A 17791-nucleotide genomic window follows, 5' to 3' on the forward strand; every position below is an offset into this window, starting at 1 on the left:
GGGGGTATCTTGTCCAATTGTTCTATCTATATACTTGGGTAAAGGACATGCCGGAGGCACCGCAATTATCACCAACCACCACCGATCTTGCTAGCCAGCTGGACAACCTTCTCCGTGTCACTCGGTTTGTCTTTGCCCACATCGCTGATCACCTCCCGATACGTTGTCGACACCAGTCTATTTGTGTCTATACCAGTTATACTGGCCCAATGAGACAGGGTATCGCGAATCCCTGATGGCGAAATGCCACCGACCAGGTCTGCCGTTGTCTCTTTTGCTCCAGACTCTGACTCTTCGGCAGAAAAGTACGCCTCGTCAACCTCGGCCAGCCAACCCTTCTGCTCTTGAGGACCAGGCTTCGATACTATACCCTTCCTTTCAACGACAGCAGGATCGTCAATCTTGACTTGGCCGCCTCCGTTTGTGCAGCCTCCTGGACATGCCATCACCTCAACGTATGCGTATTCCAGCTGTTTGCGTGAGCCTCCTACTGGTCTTGCACCCGGCATTCTTGAGGGGCGCGCCGGCTTCAACCTTCTGACAAGATTTTGGATATTTCGGAAACCATAGAATCTTGCAGCCTTGAATATCGGTTGGCCAGCAGCCGAGACAACGCTGTATTCGACAACATCTGCATTCCTGCCTCGGACAGTCTCAATCTTGGAGCCGGGGTTCTGTGCCGAGACATACTGAAGGGCAAAGTACAGATTGCCGCCCGAGGTGCCTGCCGCGGAATCTGTCTGCCGCCTCCGGCGGGGTGGGAAGAGGAATTGCTGGATGCCGGAGTCGGGGAACGGGGTTCTCTCCGCTTGAGGCAGCGGCGTTTGTGGTAGTCCGAAGAAATCAATGCCGCGGGATTCGGTTAACAGAAGAATTTCCTTGCTGGTAATGACACAGTCGACATCACGAACACCCCGCCCTGGTTTGCCGTCTCCTGCCCAAACGGAGTCCGTGAGTTCTTCGCGGCTTGCCTCCAGTTTCTTGTCAAAACACGGCATGACAGCCAGATGCCATATCCGGTCTGGAGCAATGCCCAAAATTCGACTTAATGTTGTTTTGATGAGCGTGCCCATCAGAGCTTGTGGTGATTTCACTCTCGAGAGATGCGGCAGCACATGCGGGTGCGTCTTCTCGGCGTAGCATACCCAGCCAGGACAGCTGGCGCTGAGGATAGGCTTCGAGGCTTTGTTGTCTCCCAGAGTCTCGCCAAGGGCCTCTTCCGCCCCGAGAACAAGACAGGCCTCACGGGTGGCATTGGTGTCTGCTACCCATGTGAAGCCGTTGCCATGGTTCCCGCCAGCTCTTAAACCATCACTCCCCGAGAAAAGATGCGATATCATGTCGCCTGCGGCTTGTTCTCCTATGCGCCCTCCAAATGTGGCAGCAAGGTTTGCCCGGGCTTGAGGGCTTACGCTTGCGACAAAGAGCTTCGCGTCGGGGTTTTCAAGGCCTTTCACACTCCATTTGCCTGATACTTCATCCTGGTGTATCTGCAGGCCTGGCGCGGAGTCCAGCACGCTCAGAACCTCGCTATGGCTCTGCATGCTTACCAGCACAGCTTCTGCGGAGGTCACGCAGCCGGAGCATGCGAGACAGTCTGTAAGGGAGATCTCGGCCGGCGCATTTGTTTTGGCAGCGGCGACAGCAGCTGGGGTGCCATCTAGGATGACTTCGTGCTCGAGAGATACATCGGTCGGGGGAGCGTCAGCGGGAAGGGTCTCGACGGGTTTGATACAGGCGACGCCGGGCGAGATGAAGTCGTTGAGATCGTCGGCGGATAGAATGGCGGACATTGTATGGAGGCCTCGGTGGGCGAACGTTGCCGGCTGCCTGTCTTCTGTAGATGAATGCCGCGCAAAGCGGGATTTCGACTATCGAAACACAATCTCGCGTTGTGTTGTCTACTTCGGATTTAAGCAATGACTTGATCGATCGATTGATGTGTGTTGTACCTATCAGTCAAGCTGATGGGACGTCCGATGAGTCAAAATAGGTAAATTATGTAGAACCTAACCGTACGAGCAAGAGAGGAAGTCGGAGTAGAGGTTTATAGATCCAAAAACGATAGCAAATGTTTGCCCGGAGATGCTCCAACTACCCTACTTTTTTCGCGACGCTATCTCGATTTGACGGCATGCTTTGAAATGCAAAGCGATTTTTTGGACGACATGCATGCGAAATCGGAAACTGGTCGTAGTGGTGGCGGGGCTAGAACGTGGGGTTGCAAACGACTCATAGGTTTTTTCATCCCCCCAGTCAGCAGCCAGGCACGGTATTTCCTGGTTAAGTACATACTTACGGTAAGTGCTGAATGCCACCTACGAACATAACAAATGACTCTAGCAACAAGAGCAGTTTGTACCTGACTCTCTAACTGGACTCGGTAACATAAGAGCTGAACGTTGGCCCGCTGGACGGCTGGGAATAGCACCGCCACCCAATCATAGCGGAGGATATGAGCGGCCTGAAGCTCCAGCGCCCATGACGTAGCAATTGTACGCGGACATGGGTAACCGGCATCCGCCATAGGCACGTAAGGTTACTCCAGATATGGCACGCATGCGTGTTGAGGCTCAAGGGCGAAGAGGGAGCGGGCTGTGATACAAAAACCCTCGTAGCTCGGTTGTCTCGGCCACGCATTTCAGCGTCATCGTGTGTAGAAGATCCCACTACGTATTCGTTCGCCTCTTACCAAAACTGTCTTCGGTTTTGGAGTTCGGATAGCCTCTCTTTTCTCTGCTCTACCTCGAGTACGCAACCAATTGACCGCTCTTATCCACCTCTACTCACTCGCACTCACTGTAAACGAGCTGCCTTTACGATAACTCCGACTTTTCAGAAGAAACACCATAGAGTTAGCGGCCATGGCTGATGTAAGTACACATATCTTTCGCATTGGTGTTGCTGTGCTAGTCGGGCAATATATGATTATCTACTCGTACTAAGCTTTGCACTCGAAGATTGTAACGGCCTACTCGCTCGCCACGCTCGGCTGGCACATGATCCAGGCCATGCCCCTCATCGTCTGGCCCCAGGTCATTATCGGCCTCCTGAACATTGACGCGCCCGCGCCCACTGGCCTCCCCACGAGCGGCGTCGAGCTGTACTTTGCGCGCTGCCTGGGCTTCGCCCAGCTCACCTTGGGCATGGTGACGGTCGTCCTGACCGGTGCGCTGCCCATGACCAGCATGGTTGAAAGTAAGTGCACAGAAGATACCGAAATTGTATACCAGGACCCTGGATCATTCGAGATCAAGCTATGGTCGATCATACACCTACTTCATGTAACAAACCCAGACATATATGAAGAAGCTAACCGACCCCCGTCCATAGCTCCCACCGACACCATAAGCCCCTACGCCAACGCCGTGATCCTCCTGACGACACTGCACCACGGCGCCCAGGCCTTCTACTGCTGGGCCCGGTACAACGAGACGTCCCAGAACGGGTTCGTGCTGGGCTTCACCGGCAGCGCCACCCTCGCCGCCTTCGGGCTCTGGTGCGTCCTGTTCGGCGGGGACAAGTCGCGCATCAGCCGCCGGACCGGGGCCGACAAGCGGACCAGCCGGTTCCCCTTTGGAAACCCCGACAAGAAGAAGCAGCGCGGCAAGGCGCTGTGAGGAAGTCCCGCGGTCTCATGGAACCCTCGAAATTATACTCAGACAAGTCGAATGGGAAAGAAGCCGCAAGTGGACATAGGGCTTGTAGGTCAAAAGGGGAACTTGAGTACTTGAACTCAACTAAGTCCATGGTGTTAGCTTCGTGAAGGCATGTATATGTGTACGATTTTGTATATTTCAACTTTTGGCAACTTGTCTTCCTTGGCTTGGCATAGGAAACTTCTTGGCCCTAGCTAAAAGCAGAGAGCTCCTATAGCCTCTCAAATCGTGACCATTCCATTTCCATGTTATCATCGTGTCTGTCTTGTGATATCATGCATTACATTCTTACAAAGTTCTGCTTCAAGCGACAGAATGTGAACAACGCCGTAATAGTAATAACCGGAACGCCTTCCTCCCGAAACCCCTCTCTCTCTACCTAGAAGCTTGGCTCAGTAGAGAACGCTTGTTTTTCGTATCTCCTTATTCCTTTTCCTCTTCTCGTCCTCCTCTCAGTCGTCAACTTCGATCGGGTCCTCGTCGCGGGAGTCCACCGCCTCCGGGGCCGCGCTGCCCTCGTCCTCGGGCTCCAGCGTGGTCTTGAGGGTCTCGGTGCTGACCTTAACGTCCGCCTCGCCCGCGAGCACCGCCTTGCGCCGCCGCCACCAGTCCTCCTCGACCTGCTTCACCTGGTCGAGCAGGACCTCTTTCTCGAGCCACTCGAGCCGGGACTCCTCCTCGAGCTCGCGGCACTCGTCGCGCAGCGCCTCGCCGTCGCCCGTTGCCCACTTGAGGTGCGCCACGCACAGCTTCCAGAGCCCCTCGGGGTCCATCTTAAGCTCCTTGTCGGTGAAGCCCTGCTGCTCTGTCAGCGGCGTGAAGAAGTCGGAGCCCATGTTGTCGTCGCTGCCGTCGCCGTCGTCGCCCAGCAGGCCGTCGTCGTGGCTCGACGACGCGCGCGGCTGCTGCGTCTTGAGGATAATCTTGAGCTTGTTGGGGCCGCGGGCCGGCTCGCGTGTCTGCATCGACTTGGGCACCGGGTCGGACGGCCGCAGGGCTTCGGTCTCGTGGACGGTTCGCATGTGTTTAGCCAGTGCGTCGGATCTAGTAAAGGCCCTGTCGCATTCTGCGTAGTTTCCCGTATTAGCGAGTGCAATATTGCTTTGGTCAATAGCGAAGGATTTTTTAGTTTCTCAACTTACCTGGTAGATAGCAGTAGAAGGGCTTCTCCCTCGTGTGACTCCGCATATGAGCTTTCAGGGCGTAGCCACTAGCGTGCGGCATGCTCTTGCGCGGGCAGCCGTTCCACTCGCACGTGTACTTCTTCTGCCGGCTCTCGATGTGGTCGTTGTGGATGTGCTCGACCAGCCTGTCCATGTTGCTCAGGTCGCCGGCGCGGCAGCCGTCCCAGGCGCACACCGTGACCTGCTCCTGGAACTCCTCCTCGTCGAGCTTGGCGTTGATGGGCGAGTTGGGCACGTCGCCGTCCGTGTCGGACGAGATGTCGCCCTCGTCCGCGATCTCGGGGCCGCCGTCGTCCGAGTCCGGCGCGTGTTCCTGCTCGCCGACATGGACCGACGACGAGGCGCGCGAGGCGCCGTCGCCGAGTTTCTGGCGCTTCGAGGGGGGCAGCAGGCTGGGCTCCTCCTCCAGGGGCAGGGGCGAGTCGTAGTCGTTGTCGGCCTCAGGGGAGTCTGAGGATAGAGAGCTTATCTCCGACGAGGACTCTGAGAGCAGGACCATGGTGGGCAAAGACTTCCAACCAGTGCAGGTGGGCTACGCGACGCGACGCAACGGTGAAAATAGGTGGTGATGGGCGAGACTTGTATCGATAATGGCAGTGAGATTCGCGATTAATGGAGGATATGTTGCATCGCAGAATTGAAGGGTGCAGTTGACTTCCGATGATGAGTAGCTGCTCTGATGTGCTAATTAATTATTTTGTCGGGAGCATACTGCGTTGTCATGGGACTCAGATGGTTTAGGCAATTATTGACTTGGAAGTTGGATTGGGTTTTTGGAATGCAGTCGACAAGGCTGGAGAAAGAAGCTCTATACTTTCAATTGGACTCAATGCTCCAAACATTCATTCAACGCCTACACCACGTTACTTACTTCTCACTGCAAGCTTGCGATCGTTCAATGTTCAGCCGCGACCGTGCCAGATCTCAGTTGATTCAATTGGTAATTTCCATAGAGTACCCGTACGTGCAGAGAGACGCCGTTGTTCCCTTTTGCAGCAACTAGACCGTCGCTGTAGATGACCCCTGGCCTGGTTGATTTGCCTTCCCCAAATCTCCATGTTAGTGAGCAATTGAGGAGTGCACCGCCCACTTTCCGTCGTAATGGAGGTACGAACACGCCCAGCTTTCAGTCCAGGCCCAGGCACCGCTTCTCAGAGGCAGCAACGGCTGCAAGTAGAAGAACATTGAAGTCGGTCGAAGAATACATATAAAACATGCTCATTGAGTAACCACCGCCCCCCCTAGACTAGATGAGCATACATACACACCAAATCAATATTCAATAAATCCCACTCCTCCTACCTACAGTTTATTGCTTCCACCTGCATTGATTGCATCGACTCCTATCGCTTTGGTTCCTTGTTCTAGAACGTACCAAGAGCTGAAGCTCTCTGGAAGCCAGCCAGCCAGGCCTGCCCAGAGCTACGACAGCCAACAGTACCCGACCGACGTTAGCGCTCTGACATCACCCCCACAACTGGGCAGTCAAGTCAGGTCGCTGTCCTCCTCTTCCCTCCAACGAATTCGTCACTTTCCCCCTGTCCCCTCTCACAACAAGTCCCTGAACATCTTCTCAGGGAAAGTCACCCAAACATGGCGTCGCTCAACCTATCTATCAACGGTCCCTCGATCAAGAGCAGCTACCAGGGCGTCATCAACGCCCCGGCCGCTCCAGCTGGAAGCTCTTCAACCTACGGTCAATGGGCCCTCTTCTCGGTCCAAGCCCCGCTTGCCAACGCCTTTCAAGATAGCGGCAACAAGGAGAGCATTCTTAAGGTCACCTCCACAGGTGAGGGCGAGCTCGAGGAGCTCATTGAAGACTTCAACGAGGGTCGCGTCCAGTTTGCTTTTCTCAAGATCAAAGACCCCAACTCGGGTCTTCCCAAGTACGCCTTGATCGCATGGGTTGGTTTCCCCTCCAGTTCGCTACGCTCAGCCCCTTAAATGTTGCACAAACTAATCACTCCGACTTGCAGTGCGGTGGCGGCGTGCCAGAGCGCACCAAGGGCTATTTCACAAGCCATCTGAACGCTGTGTCTAAAGTTTTGCACGGCTACCATGTTCAAATCACCGCTCGTTCCGACGCCGATCTCGAACCTGCCAGCGTCCTCCAAAAGATCGCCGATGCCTCTGGCTCCAAGTACACAGCTGGCGGCAGTGCTCCGGTGAAACCTGCCGGTGGCGCTCCTCCGCCAGTGAAGAGCAAGCCCGTATTCCCTACGACTGCCACCGGCACCATCTCCTTCAACCCCATAGTTGCTGCACGCAATGCCCAGCTGCGACAGAACACCAACGAGGACGGCTGGGGCGACGACGCCCCCCAAGTCTCGCGAACCCAACTGGAGAAGGTCGAGCCTGCATACAAGCCTACCAAGGTCAACATGGCCGAGTTGACAAGCCAGAAGCAAGAACCCTCGCGGTCCGCCGGTGCCCAAGAAGACGACAGGCCTGGTGTTGTCAGGGGAGCCTACCAACCCGTTGGCAAGGTTGACATTGCTGCCATTCGTGCTGCCGCGAAGGAGAAGACTGATGATCGTCCTACCACCGTCAAGGGTGCCTACGAGCCTGTTGGAAAGGTCGACATTGCTGCCATCCGTGCCAAAGCCCAGAAGCCGGCGGCAGCACAGGACGAAGAGGCCCCTAAACAGCCGAAACCTGTAGCAGAGCGCACTGCAGCTTTCAGCCAGCCTCCCCAGTCTGAGCGCATGACCGAGATGCCGAAGCCCAAGGTCGCTAACAAGTTCGGCGGAGCCTCGAGCTTCACTGGAACGAAACCCCTCAACCCGGGAGGCTTCGGTCTCCTCGGCCCTACCGCTACTGGCAGCAGTGGCGGTGCGCTTGGCACTGCTGGCAGGAAGTTCGCCGACTCGGCTGGCAAGACCCCTGCTCAGCTGTGGGCCGAGAAGAAGGCTGCTCAAGGAGGTGGTGCGCCCAGCCCTGCTCCGGCCCCGGCTGCAAACCCAGTTTCGCCACAGGTTAGTGGCCAAGCAGGCGGCTGGAAGAGCGGTTACAGCGGAAAGAGCTGGGCACCCGTCCAGCCTCCCACATACAGCAAGGGAATTCCTGGCCAGAAGACTGGTGAGACAGCAACAAGTCAAGAAGAGCGAACTCCCGCATCTCCTTCGGGAGGTGTTGGCTCTATCCGCGACCGTTTTAAGGGTGCTGCGCCGATCGGAGCTGCTGCTGGTATAGGTGCGGCGGCTGGTATTGGCGCCGGTGCCGCAGCATACGCCGCAACACGCGACGACGAGGAAGAAGAGTCCGGCCCGCCGCCTCCCCCCATGGGAACTCGACCCAATGAAGACGCCCCACAAGGCGGTTTTGCGCTACCCGGCTTGCCATCTCGCCCCCCGCCGCCTACTGACGAGGAGGAGGAGGAGGAGCCTGAGCCCATCCAGGTCGCTATGCCTGTTGCTCGTGGTCCGGAGCCGGAGCTTGAGCCAGCTCACGAGCCTCCGCGATCCCTCCCGACGCGACCTATCGAGCAGGAGCTGCCCAGGGAGGAGGAGCTTCAGGAAGAGGAGGAAGTACAGGATCCTCGCGCGTCGGCAGCCGCTGTTGCGCAAGAACAGTTTGGTCAGGATGCAGTCGCCGATGTTCAAGGCGCCGCATCCGGAGGCCACCGAGCTCTGATCCAATACGACTACGAGAAGGCCGAGGACAACGAGCTGGAGCTGCGCGAGGGCGAGTATGTCACGAACATCGAGATGGTCGATGAGGACTGGTGGATGGGTACCAACTCGATGGGCGAGAGCGGTCTCTTCCCTAGCAACTACGTCGAGCTGGTCGAAGAAGAGGAACATGCGCCTGCTCCTGCGGCATCCATGCCCCCTCCTCCCCCTCCGGCCGCTGCTGAGCCCGAGCCCGCACAATCTAGCGGTTCCGGACCCACTGCCACTGCTCAATTCGACTACGAAGCTGCAGAGGACAACGGTAAGTTCATAATCAAAAACCCGGCACCGAAAGTGACCCTTAACTAACGGAAATGCAGAGCTGAGCTTCCCTGAGGGAGCCACCGTCACCAACCTCGAGTTCCCCGATGATGACTGGTGGTTCGGTCACTACAACGGAGACTCAGGTCTCTTCCCTGCCAACTACGTCGAGCTGGACCAATAAGTGTCACGGGATTAAGGAGGTGAGGTGTAGTACAGTTCCATGGCTACCCGTCTACCGCCCAACTACATAGGACAAAATTTCGATCGAAAGCCGGTGTTTGTGGGTAAAAAATGAAAAATAGCCTGCTTGTTTTCTAGAGATATATGAAGAGGCAATGTCCAAATCACATACGAGCAAGAATGTGTTTACACGGCTGGCGGCTGGGTGTGTCCCCGTAAAAACGATTGTAAAGAAAGGCGCGCGCCCCCTTTTCCCCGGACTCTGCTGTACCTATAGTACTTCCAGTGCATGCAGACTCGCCCGGGATGGGGATGGGGACATGTACATAGGCGCCTGGTAATACGACGATCGATATTGATTTGAGCTTTCGCAATCCATCCATGTCCGGAGAGCCCGTTGGGTGATTGCTCGTGGCAGCAATAGGCACCTACCTAGCGCAAACTCTATCAAAAACTTGAAAGCTGCATCAGAAGTTCTAGGATGCCATGTTCTCAAAGCACAGGTCGCATAAGTAGGTATTTACCTAGCAATCCGCAAGGACGGAATTCCAGCGCTGTGAGCTTCAGTCATCCTCTTCCTATGGGCTCCTCCTTGCTGCTTACAGTAAGTGGCCAACTTGGAGATACAGACAGACTAGGTAGATCGATCCAAATCCGCTTTGATGGGTTGTAGGTTGCAGCAGATAATAGCCGCAGGTCTTGGCACGCAGGACCCCTTCCGCAGGTCGGTCGATTCGCAATGTTTGGTACCCAATCTGAGGTCCGTCCGTCTCATAATTTCTTTGATTGATTGATGGGCTGGCCCCAGTTCAGTGGGACGGATATCTCGGCACATGCAGTGGGTAGGGTACATGTCACCTCTTGTCAGGAACCTGCTGTACAGGTACCGTGTGTTGCACGTCACTTACACCAATTTGATGGGCGGCAGGTGCAATTCAGGCATCCCATGGAACCGCACATGGAAATGTTCTACTACCTAGAGCCGCGGAGATCGAAATATTACGCCTTATTACAGAGATTATGTGCATAGACGGGTCAAGTCGAAGCTTGTCTCTCTGCTTGTGCGCAATAGAACGACCTGCCAGTGAGGAATCTCGGTACATCGTCAACGGTCGGGTCTCGCAGCCACGGCTCCCTAAGGCGCCGGCGGCTAGCAGCTAGAGAGGTATGCGCCAGTTTAGATTGGGCAGGCATGTAACCAGTACGAGAGCTTCGAGATTCAACTGTTTCCGTGGCAAAGAAGGACAACGAGAACCATGACGCATCGCAGTCGTAGCATCTGTCTCACAGAGTAGAGACTGAAAGATGAGATGAGGAATATCTGTAGGTACGCAAGCTGAGCCACAACCTTACACACGCTGTGTGCGTCGCAGCGCAGGCGCAAATGGGGGAAGAATGCGACTGCTTCCGGACGCGATCGATCAGTTCGGCGCAGGTCAATCGAGTACGCACGCACATAGCTGCACGCGATCAAGAGGGTTCGGATGATGTATGGATGCACTGTAAATTGCCTCAGGTGGCTGTGTAAGTAAGTTGGCAGCTGGAGGCCAGATAGGGTTGGAAAAGAGTTTTCGATATGCAGTCTGCCAGTCACTCATTCGCCTCGAGGCAAACGATGGATGGAAGCTGGAGAAGAGCGCAGCAAATCAGGCCTCCCACAATCCCAGTAACACGTCAGGCTCCCTGCAGCCCTGGGGGCGGCGAGGGCGGTGGCCCCTCAGTCTCGGTGTGTGTGGCTGATTTGAAACGGAACATGGAGAACCACGGTTACCCGCGATACCATCAGCATCGCCGCCGACATCAGTCATCAGGTGGCCAATATCTTTACGTACTTGGGCGCATATCCTTCTCACCGCGGGAAAAGTTGCGCTTCGAAAGTGGCTATGCTTATGTGGTCAAGAATATCGGGGGTGGCCATTGTGGAGCAGTGGACGCATCATCCAGCCCGAGTGCGGTCTAAAGGGAGAAAGGCGAGAACGAGCGTGGGAACGGGTGTCATTTGATGAAGAGCGAGAGAGCTCATTGGAGCGGCGCACCCAAGTATGTATGTATGGTATACCAGGGTATTACTTGATATAGGCTAGGAAGGTGGAATGAATTGTCAGTTCGGCGATAGTCTGGGTTGAAACTTGGGGGGCCCTTCAAGGAGGATCTCTGATTGATTTGCATCTGTGACCCTGCGAGAGAGCCTGGCAGCCTGGGAAGCCTGGGTGGTCCTGCAGTTGATCCTACCATACCATACCTCGAGGAAGTACTTGACTTGACTTTGCGCCTACGCCCGCACGGCACCCGGCCTTTGATCTGGCCCTTCTCGTTGTTTCGCCCGTTCGTCCATCCTGGCATCTTACATCTACTTTCCTTCTTTTTGTGTCAACGTGCGGCAATCCAACTCTCTCCTAAAATACCCATCGATATCTCCTGCTTTCTTGACCGGTCTCAAGAAAGAGAAAACAAAACCTGCATCTTCTTGCGACAGACTCCATCAATCTCTACGACGATAGTTATTGCGATTCGGTACGTTATTACTGTTGCGGCTGTTGTTTTTCGGCCTGTCAGGCGCATCTGATACCGCCGGCCCCCAAGTCTTGCTTCCCGCCTTGGCATTGATGAATTGGCACTCGGCTTGGCAGGCTTGGTAGGCTTGGTTGAACCTCACTCCATTTCTCTTTTTCTTTCCTGCCTTTACTTTTCGCGAATCTCACAATTTCTCTCGGCGTGCATCATTTCGCGAACCGGCCAAGACTGACAATACATCGCTTCCTGCAGCGCAATCCAACACCACCACCTTCATCATGTCGAACCAAGGTTACTACCAGCAGGGACCTCCTCCCCAGGGCTACTACCCTCAACAGCCTCAGCCTGTACGTTCTCACCCTCGTCAATCAATCAAGCTCCCTCAGCCCCGACCGATCCTTTATTTGGGCACGACATCGAATACCGAAGCTTGGTGGGAAGATCGCAATGCAGGTCTTGCCAAGCTTCGGTAGTCGTTTGTGGTTCGCATTCACGCGGCTTTGCTCAGTCACTTCTTCGACTGATTGGAAAGGGCTTCGATGGAGAAGGATACGCGTGTGCGCATTTACTAACATGCATTGCTTTTGTAGGCCTACGGTCCTCCCCCGGGACAGTACTACCCTCCCCAGGGCCAGCCCCCTATGGGCTACCAGCAGCAGGCCCCTCCTCCCCAGCAGAAGGGCTCTTCTAACTGCCTGACTGCCTGCTTGGCCGCGCTCTGCTGTTGCTGCGTCTGCGAAGAGGGTTGCGAGTGCTGCGCCGACTGCTGCGAGCTTTGTCTATAGAATCTCGCAGGGAGCCAACAATCAATGACGCGATGATCCGACGACAAGCAATTGCCAAGATCAAAGCCAAGTCTTGGAAGGATGGGAAATACGGGTCGCTCCGCCGCAAGCCACGAACATTACTACATTACGACGAGCACACACACGTACGCCTACACTGAACACCCATTCGAGTTCATGATGGGGCTACCTACGATATAATCAATCGATCTTATTTTGTTGTTTCGGGGGCCGGAGGACGGAATGGGGGAATAGTCTTATGTTTGACTAGGCAGAAGGAGGATGGAGAGGAGAGCAAGCACGAATCGTTTATGCGAATGGCGTCTTCCCATCTCTAGGGAGGACAGTCCGAGGTCATCATCGCACCTTGCTAGAGAGTACTCAGATGGATACTGCAGGGGTGGATGAAGGTCGCATCGCAACACACAGAGACTTCTTTCTTCCCTATACGCGTGTTTTATGGAATTCATAATATTTGCTCTTCCCTGCGCAACTTGCCTGATATTTTTGTAATTTGATGTCATGAGCTCTACTTTCTGACTCGACACACCTTCGCAGATTCTCCTCGTGACTGTTCTGGTCCTGACTACCATGCTACTGTGTGAAACCTCGAGCTTCGATATTCCGCTGGACTCCCTGCATATCCAAGGCGCCCGTTGGACAACAATTATGGGTGGCTGTAGGTACGGTACTGCGTATCTGTCCTCCCAACGAGTTGAGCTGTCAGGTTTACTTGACTCGTGCGGGCTGATGGTAAATAATACCGTTGTGGCGGGCTTGGAGATCTTTCTTTGTCCTTCGTCGATGGTCCCTGCTGCTGCATATGATAGGTAGTATGGCATACTTCTTATGTATCAACTGTGGCTCACACGCCACCCCCTTCCGGCAGCATGTCGACCTTGGCATTACCCCTATGCAGATGTTAGGATTTATGTCAGCTATGTTCATGTTGAAACACGGTAAGGCTGGCTATTGCTTACGGTATGATGGATGACTGCTATGGGCTACGCGTGTGCGAGGGAGTCCTTTTGGGGATTTCTCGGAGGAATGATGGGCAGAAAAGGGGCAGGAGATGAGGTGAGATATCATGTTACTGGCAGCATGCAGGAGATGGGGCCAAGATATGTGAGAGATTGGAGGCATATACCGTCGTCGTCCGCGTGGTCTGTATTCGACAAGGCCTTGGGTTTTGAGGCCACTCGTCTGAGAGTCCAGATCTAGCATGGGGCAGTTCAGACCTAGCCGCATTCTTCGTGATTCCAAAGGGGGTTGAGGTGGTAAGTAAAAAAGGTTGGCTCATTTTTGAGGTGGTGATTTCTTCCAAGTGGCATGCTCGTCTATACATAAAACTCGAGGATTATACACTCCTGGTCCTCCGCGACTCATCCAGATGGTCTCGGTTTGGTAAAATGCAGCCGAGATGATCTGAAGTCCAATGGGATATGATTACTGCAAAGCGGGCTTTTCACCGTGCCATCGCCACTACGAACACGATTGTCCCAATACTAGTGCTGATTTCCTCGTCTTATCATATTGGTAGATCTCATGTGAACTGGATGGGAAGGCGGCAAGTATCAAGGCTCATTTGGCTCGTCCTGGACCACCTTTGGTACGGGAGATGCCAGATTGGCCATCGTTCGCCAGGTCGTAGGTCCATATTCCTGTCGAAATTGTGTAGAACTATGGAGAGATACAACTCTTTGCGGTTGGGTTTCTACACTAGAACTTCTGGGAGTGACTTCAATTTCATCCATCTTTAGACTGTACTACCCCTCCAGTAATCCGGCTTCACTGTCATGGCCTGGCTAGACTTCGGTCAAAGGTACGTTCTCGCCAAGTAAGAGCAAGTGTGTCATTATCTCGAGTAGCTGGCAGCAGCCTTCCCATTTAAGTTCATATGGATGTTTTCACGATGTCTTCCTTTCGGGCAAAGGCTTCCAGTGGTCGATTGCTAATGGGGGGCTGACCGGTGTAAGCCTTGAATCTCACATGAGAGATCACATACAAAGTCTGGACATCACCAAAAGATACCAAAGTGGAAGGGGCAAGTAGGGCTCTACATCAATCAAGCGGGAGGCGTGACGAACGGGTGGTGAACATCAGCTTGTATGGAGCCAGGCACACCAAACGATACTATTTCACAACGGGATGGCACAAGGCGAGCATAGCAAAAGTTTAACTGGCACAATACAGCTTTTCTCACCATGTGTACTGGCCCGCAGCTGAATTCTGGGCCTTCAATCGTCTCCTGTTGGTGTTGACAGCATTTATCCCTGACAGGAAGTCTGGCACTCGGATGGGCTCATACATGAAATTTCCATTGTGTCTATCGAGATGCTGACTTGCCAAATCAAATTATTGTAGGCATCTCACTAATGGCTCAGTGTGATGCCCACCACAGACCAGAAGTCACGATAGTACATTGTGGCTTCAATAGAACAATGGGCCGTGGTTGTTATTGTAGAGCAAATGAGAAAAACCTCAAGTGATTGATCACCAGCCATTGCATTGCAGAACTCATGTGAACGGTACAATCAAGACTTCAACTTGAGCTTCATGTGGATTACCAGCCGCCCAGTTAATCACGATTATCTTCCTGTCCTCCGTTCGTCTCAACCTCATCAACCCAGTTCCTTCCTTCCATCACAACTTGATACATTCAAGGACGCACAACCTTTCTACCCTTTTCCCTTCTCCCATCAGGAAACGAAAAGCCAACACATTCCCAGATCTTTCGCCGATCAACCTCACACCCGCACTTCACCCATCACGCAAACCAATCCATTCTCTCTCTCGCCGTGCCTCACTACATCGTGAAAATGGCCTCCTTCTCACAGAACCGCAAGTCTCGTCCCCTCGTCCTCGGAACGCCTCCTTCCAAGGAGGAGCGGCTCCGAAGGAAGAATCAGTGTGCCTACCCATCGCCGCCTGCCTCTCATCGCCGGCGGGGCGGCCCAAGTGTCAAAGTAAGTAAAGTAGAATGGTGACCGACAAGCAATAAAAACCCGCTCCTCATTTTTTCACACTAACTTTGCCTGACTGACGACCCGGCAGCCACAGGAGATCGAATTTGCAAAGAAGATGCAGGGTCACCCAAACGAGATCAAGACCCAGTACGTGATGACGAACCTGCCAAAGACGACGGTCACCCCTCCGGTGGAAACCGAAAAGATGAGATTGCAGGCCATCGAGCAGCGGAAGGCAAGGGACCTTGAGCTCAAGCAAGAGCACAAGCACGTGAACATCAATCATCTGATGGACCGTATCGTGAGCGATTTGCCTTCAAATGAGTTCATGGCAGTTTCACCCAACATCTTCTGGAATGGCGGCGATAACATGACCGCGTACTACGAGTAAGTCCTCCACTCACCACATAAAGCAAGGGTTTCATCCAATCATGCAAACAGAAAGACTGACCGGCAATCAATCGTATCACAGGTGGCTCCGTGATGAGTATTATGACGGCGACATGCCGGAGATTGTTCGGCGAGCAAACGCCTTCCGTGGCTTTCCCCAGCTAGACGATGAGGACTTCAACCCCTTGGGTGCTGCCGGTGCTGCCGAGCGCCGCGCTTATTACCGATCTGAGAAGGGCCGTGAGGAACTCCGACCCTATCTGCCAACAATCAAGAAGTATGCGTCTGCGGGCGAGTACATACTCATCGAGGCCCAGGTCAACGGCCAGACGGCATTGGAGGCACTGGATGCCGCCGCCGCCGCCGCTGCCGCTAAGGGCGAGCCTTATTGGTACAGTCAATCCCCGGTGCAAGAGTCCCTGGCCCCGTCTGTTCCTGGCACCCTCGCAGTCGACGATCTTTCTACTCAACTCGATCGTTCTGCCACACTCGGACGTACACCGCAGGAAACTGTGTGGGACTCGAGCATTTTTCCCACTCCTAACCCAGCCGGTCTCTCCCCCAAGGGTTCCTCGGTCTTTGAGGTGCACGGTACGATCAAAGATGAACCGACTCCATCTACCGTCTCGGGCTACTTCCCTACGCATCAGGCCCTCTTCGTGAAGGACGAGCATAAGGCTTCCGCGGAGAAGGAAGATGAGCACAATGATGAGGAAGTTGAAGATGAGGATGACCACGAAGATGAGGACAAGGACATGAGCGCAGCCGACCTTGCTACCCCCCTTGCCCCGACTCCCGAACCTACCCCCACCAAGAAGCCGAGCGGCGTGGGCAGCAAGCGTAAGGAGTTGGACGATGGCGCCTGGAAGCCTTCTCCTGCTGGCGGTATGCCGTCAACCAACGACGACGAGCCCTTGATCAAGCGCGTCAAGCAGAGCCACCGCGGTACCGTTCGCCGTTGAGCTGGTGGTATCCTTAGTCTTGATGATATTGACGATCCCGGCTGAGGCTCGCTGTCTGCTCTGCTACTCCTCAAGCTTCAGAGCCTTGATGTCATTGGCTGAGGAGTAGATGCGTTATGAGTACACAATCTTGGGTGGAATGGAGGAGGATGACGAATGACGACGAATGAATATCCATGAGCACAGGCTACATGATCGGACATGTTGGTCATGAGCCGCTGCATTTCCCTTCTTCTGGGCGTTCAGTCTAGCTTTTGCACGATACCCCTGTTTTTTTTTGGCTGGCCACGGTTGAGAAGACCTAAGGCCCATTTCACTGCGACTGATGAGGAATTGCCTCTATGGATCTTGAGACTTCGAGGAGGACTGTACATAGACTCACTCGACCAATGCATTGCCTTTTACTGAAACGATGCTATGATATGAACTTGGTGACACTTAACCCCGACCCAATGCAAGTTGACATGCCATGACAACCGCTCAGTATCCTCAATCATATGCTGCGTATGAGGCCCTCATGGTCAATGATTATAATGTGTAAGAAGGCACCGAGTTGGGGCCTCTATATGAGGCCATAATGACAGTGCATACTCGGGGTCCGCTGCATCATCATCAGTCCGCCTGCCCTCTGCGCCTTGGTGACAAGCAGGTAGTAGCTATGCTCTCTCCTCGCCTCGGTAAGGGCGCAAGCAGCATTCATTTTTGGACCCGACTCTTGGGTTGCAGATTACGTTAGCATTCGCAGGACAAGTCCCCATGCGAACAGGTCTGACCCGTCAGTTAGGATCGGCCTAGACATGCACGGCGGTAAGCGCAGGTGGTTTCATCCAAGTCGCTTCTCTCGCTTCGCCTCGGCCCTCGTGCGCAGTGTGTCACGAAAACGACCAAAGTATGTTCGTGTGTGTGGGTGGAGCGTGCACGATGAAAATCCGGGGTGGAACAGGGAGACGAGACTGGGGGAGAAGAAGGGGGCTGGTTCGGGGTGGTGTCAGGAGAAGGGGGAAGAGAGAGCGTTCCCGACACATTGGCCTGCAACCTGCGTGAAGGAAAAGCAGACTGCTTGCTTTCCTGCTGCTGACAGGCCGGGTGTTGGACATTGCTTACACTCGACAGCGATGCCCAGCCGTATGGGGAAAGGACGTGGGAGAGACAAGCATTCTAGACCGGCCCATGTCGTTCGACTGCTCCGTGGCTGTGAGCTGATAGTCGCAGACCG

The 17791-nt window shown here is 54.4% G+C and overlaps 6 protein-coding genes across 6 annotated transcripts; 4 read left to right on the forward strand and 2 right to left on the reverse strand.

Annotated features, from left to right (window-relative positions):
* Positions 1 to 68: 68 nt before the first annotated feature.
* On the reverse strand, positions 69 to 1793 carry PG985_002828 (LET1 protein; the record flags this gene model as incomplete). The annotated part of the gene is made up of 1 exon (XM_066822597.1): positions 69 to 1793. The coding sequence occupies one exon, from the start codon at positions 1791 to 1793 to the stop codon at positions 69 to 71; it is 1725 nt and encodes a 574-aa protein (XP_066690029.1).
* Positions 1794 to 2864: 1071 nt separating this feature from the next.
* On the forward strand, positions 2865 to 3620 carry PG985_002829 (uncharacterized protein; the record flags this gene model as incomplete). The annotated part of the gene is made up of 3 exons (XM_066822598.1): positions 2865 to 2873; positions 2961 to 3198; positions 3334 to 3620. 3 exons carry the CDS (start codon positions 2865 to 2867, stop codon positions 3618 to 3620), a joined length of 534 nt encoding a protein of 177 aa, XP_066690030.1.
* Positions 3621 to 4111: 491 nt separating this feature from the next.
* Positions 4112 to 5342, reverse strand: PG985_002830 (INO80 complex subunit 1; the record flags this gene model as incomplete). The annotated part of the gene is made up of 2 exons (XM_066822599.1): positions 4112 to 4725; positions 4802 to 5342. 2 exons carry the CDS (start codon positions 5340 to 5342, stop codon positions 4112 to 4114), a joined length of 1155 nt encoding a protein of 384 aa, XP_066690031.1.
* A 1094-nt stretch (positions 5343 to 6436) lies between these two features.
* Positions 6437 to 8959, forward strand: PG985_002831 (Drebrin-like protein; the record flags this gene model as incomplete). Its single annotated transcript, XM_066822600.1, has 3 exons — positions 6437 to 6748; positions 6820 to 8776; positions 8835 to 8959. 3 exons carry the CDS (start codon positions 6437 to 6439, stop codon positions 8957 to 8959), a joined length of 2394 nt encoding a protein of 797 aa, XP_066690032.1.
* A 2791-nt stretch (positions 8960 to 11750) lies between these two features.
* PG985_002832 (uncharacterized protein) lies at positions 11751 to 12257 on the forward strand (the record flags this gene model as incomplete). The annotated part of the gene is made up of 2 exons (XM_066822601.1): positions 11751 to 11819; positions 12063 to 12257. The coding sequence occupies 2 exons, from the start codon at positions 11751 to 11753 to the stop codon at positions 12255 to 12257; spliced, it is 264 nt and encodes an 87-aa protein (XP_066690033.1).
* Positions 12258 to 15076: 2819 nt separating this feature from the next.
* On the forward strand, positions 15077 to 16575 carry PG985_002833 (uncharacterized protein; the record flags this gene model as incomplete). Its single annotated transcript, XM_066822602.1, has 3 exons — positions 15077 to 15223; positions 15312 to 15610; positions 15696 to 16575. 3 exons carry the CDS (start codon positions 15077 to 15079, stop codon positions 16573 to 16575), a joined length of 1326 nt encoding a protein of 441 aa, XP_066690034.1.
* Positions 16576 to 17791: the final 1216 nt, after the last annotated feature.

The sequence above is a fragment of the Apiospora marii genome (assembly GCF_038362585.1).
Source record: "Apiospora marii strain CBS 49790 chromosome Unknown utg000002l_segment0_segment0, whole genome shotgun sequence".
Lineage (NCBI taxonomy): Eukaryota > Fungi > Ascomycota > Sordariomycetes > Amphisphaeriales > Apiosporaceae > Apiospora > Apiospora marii.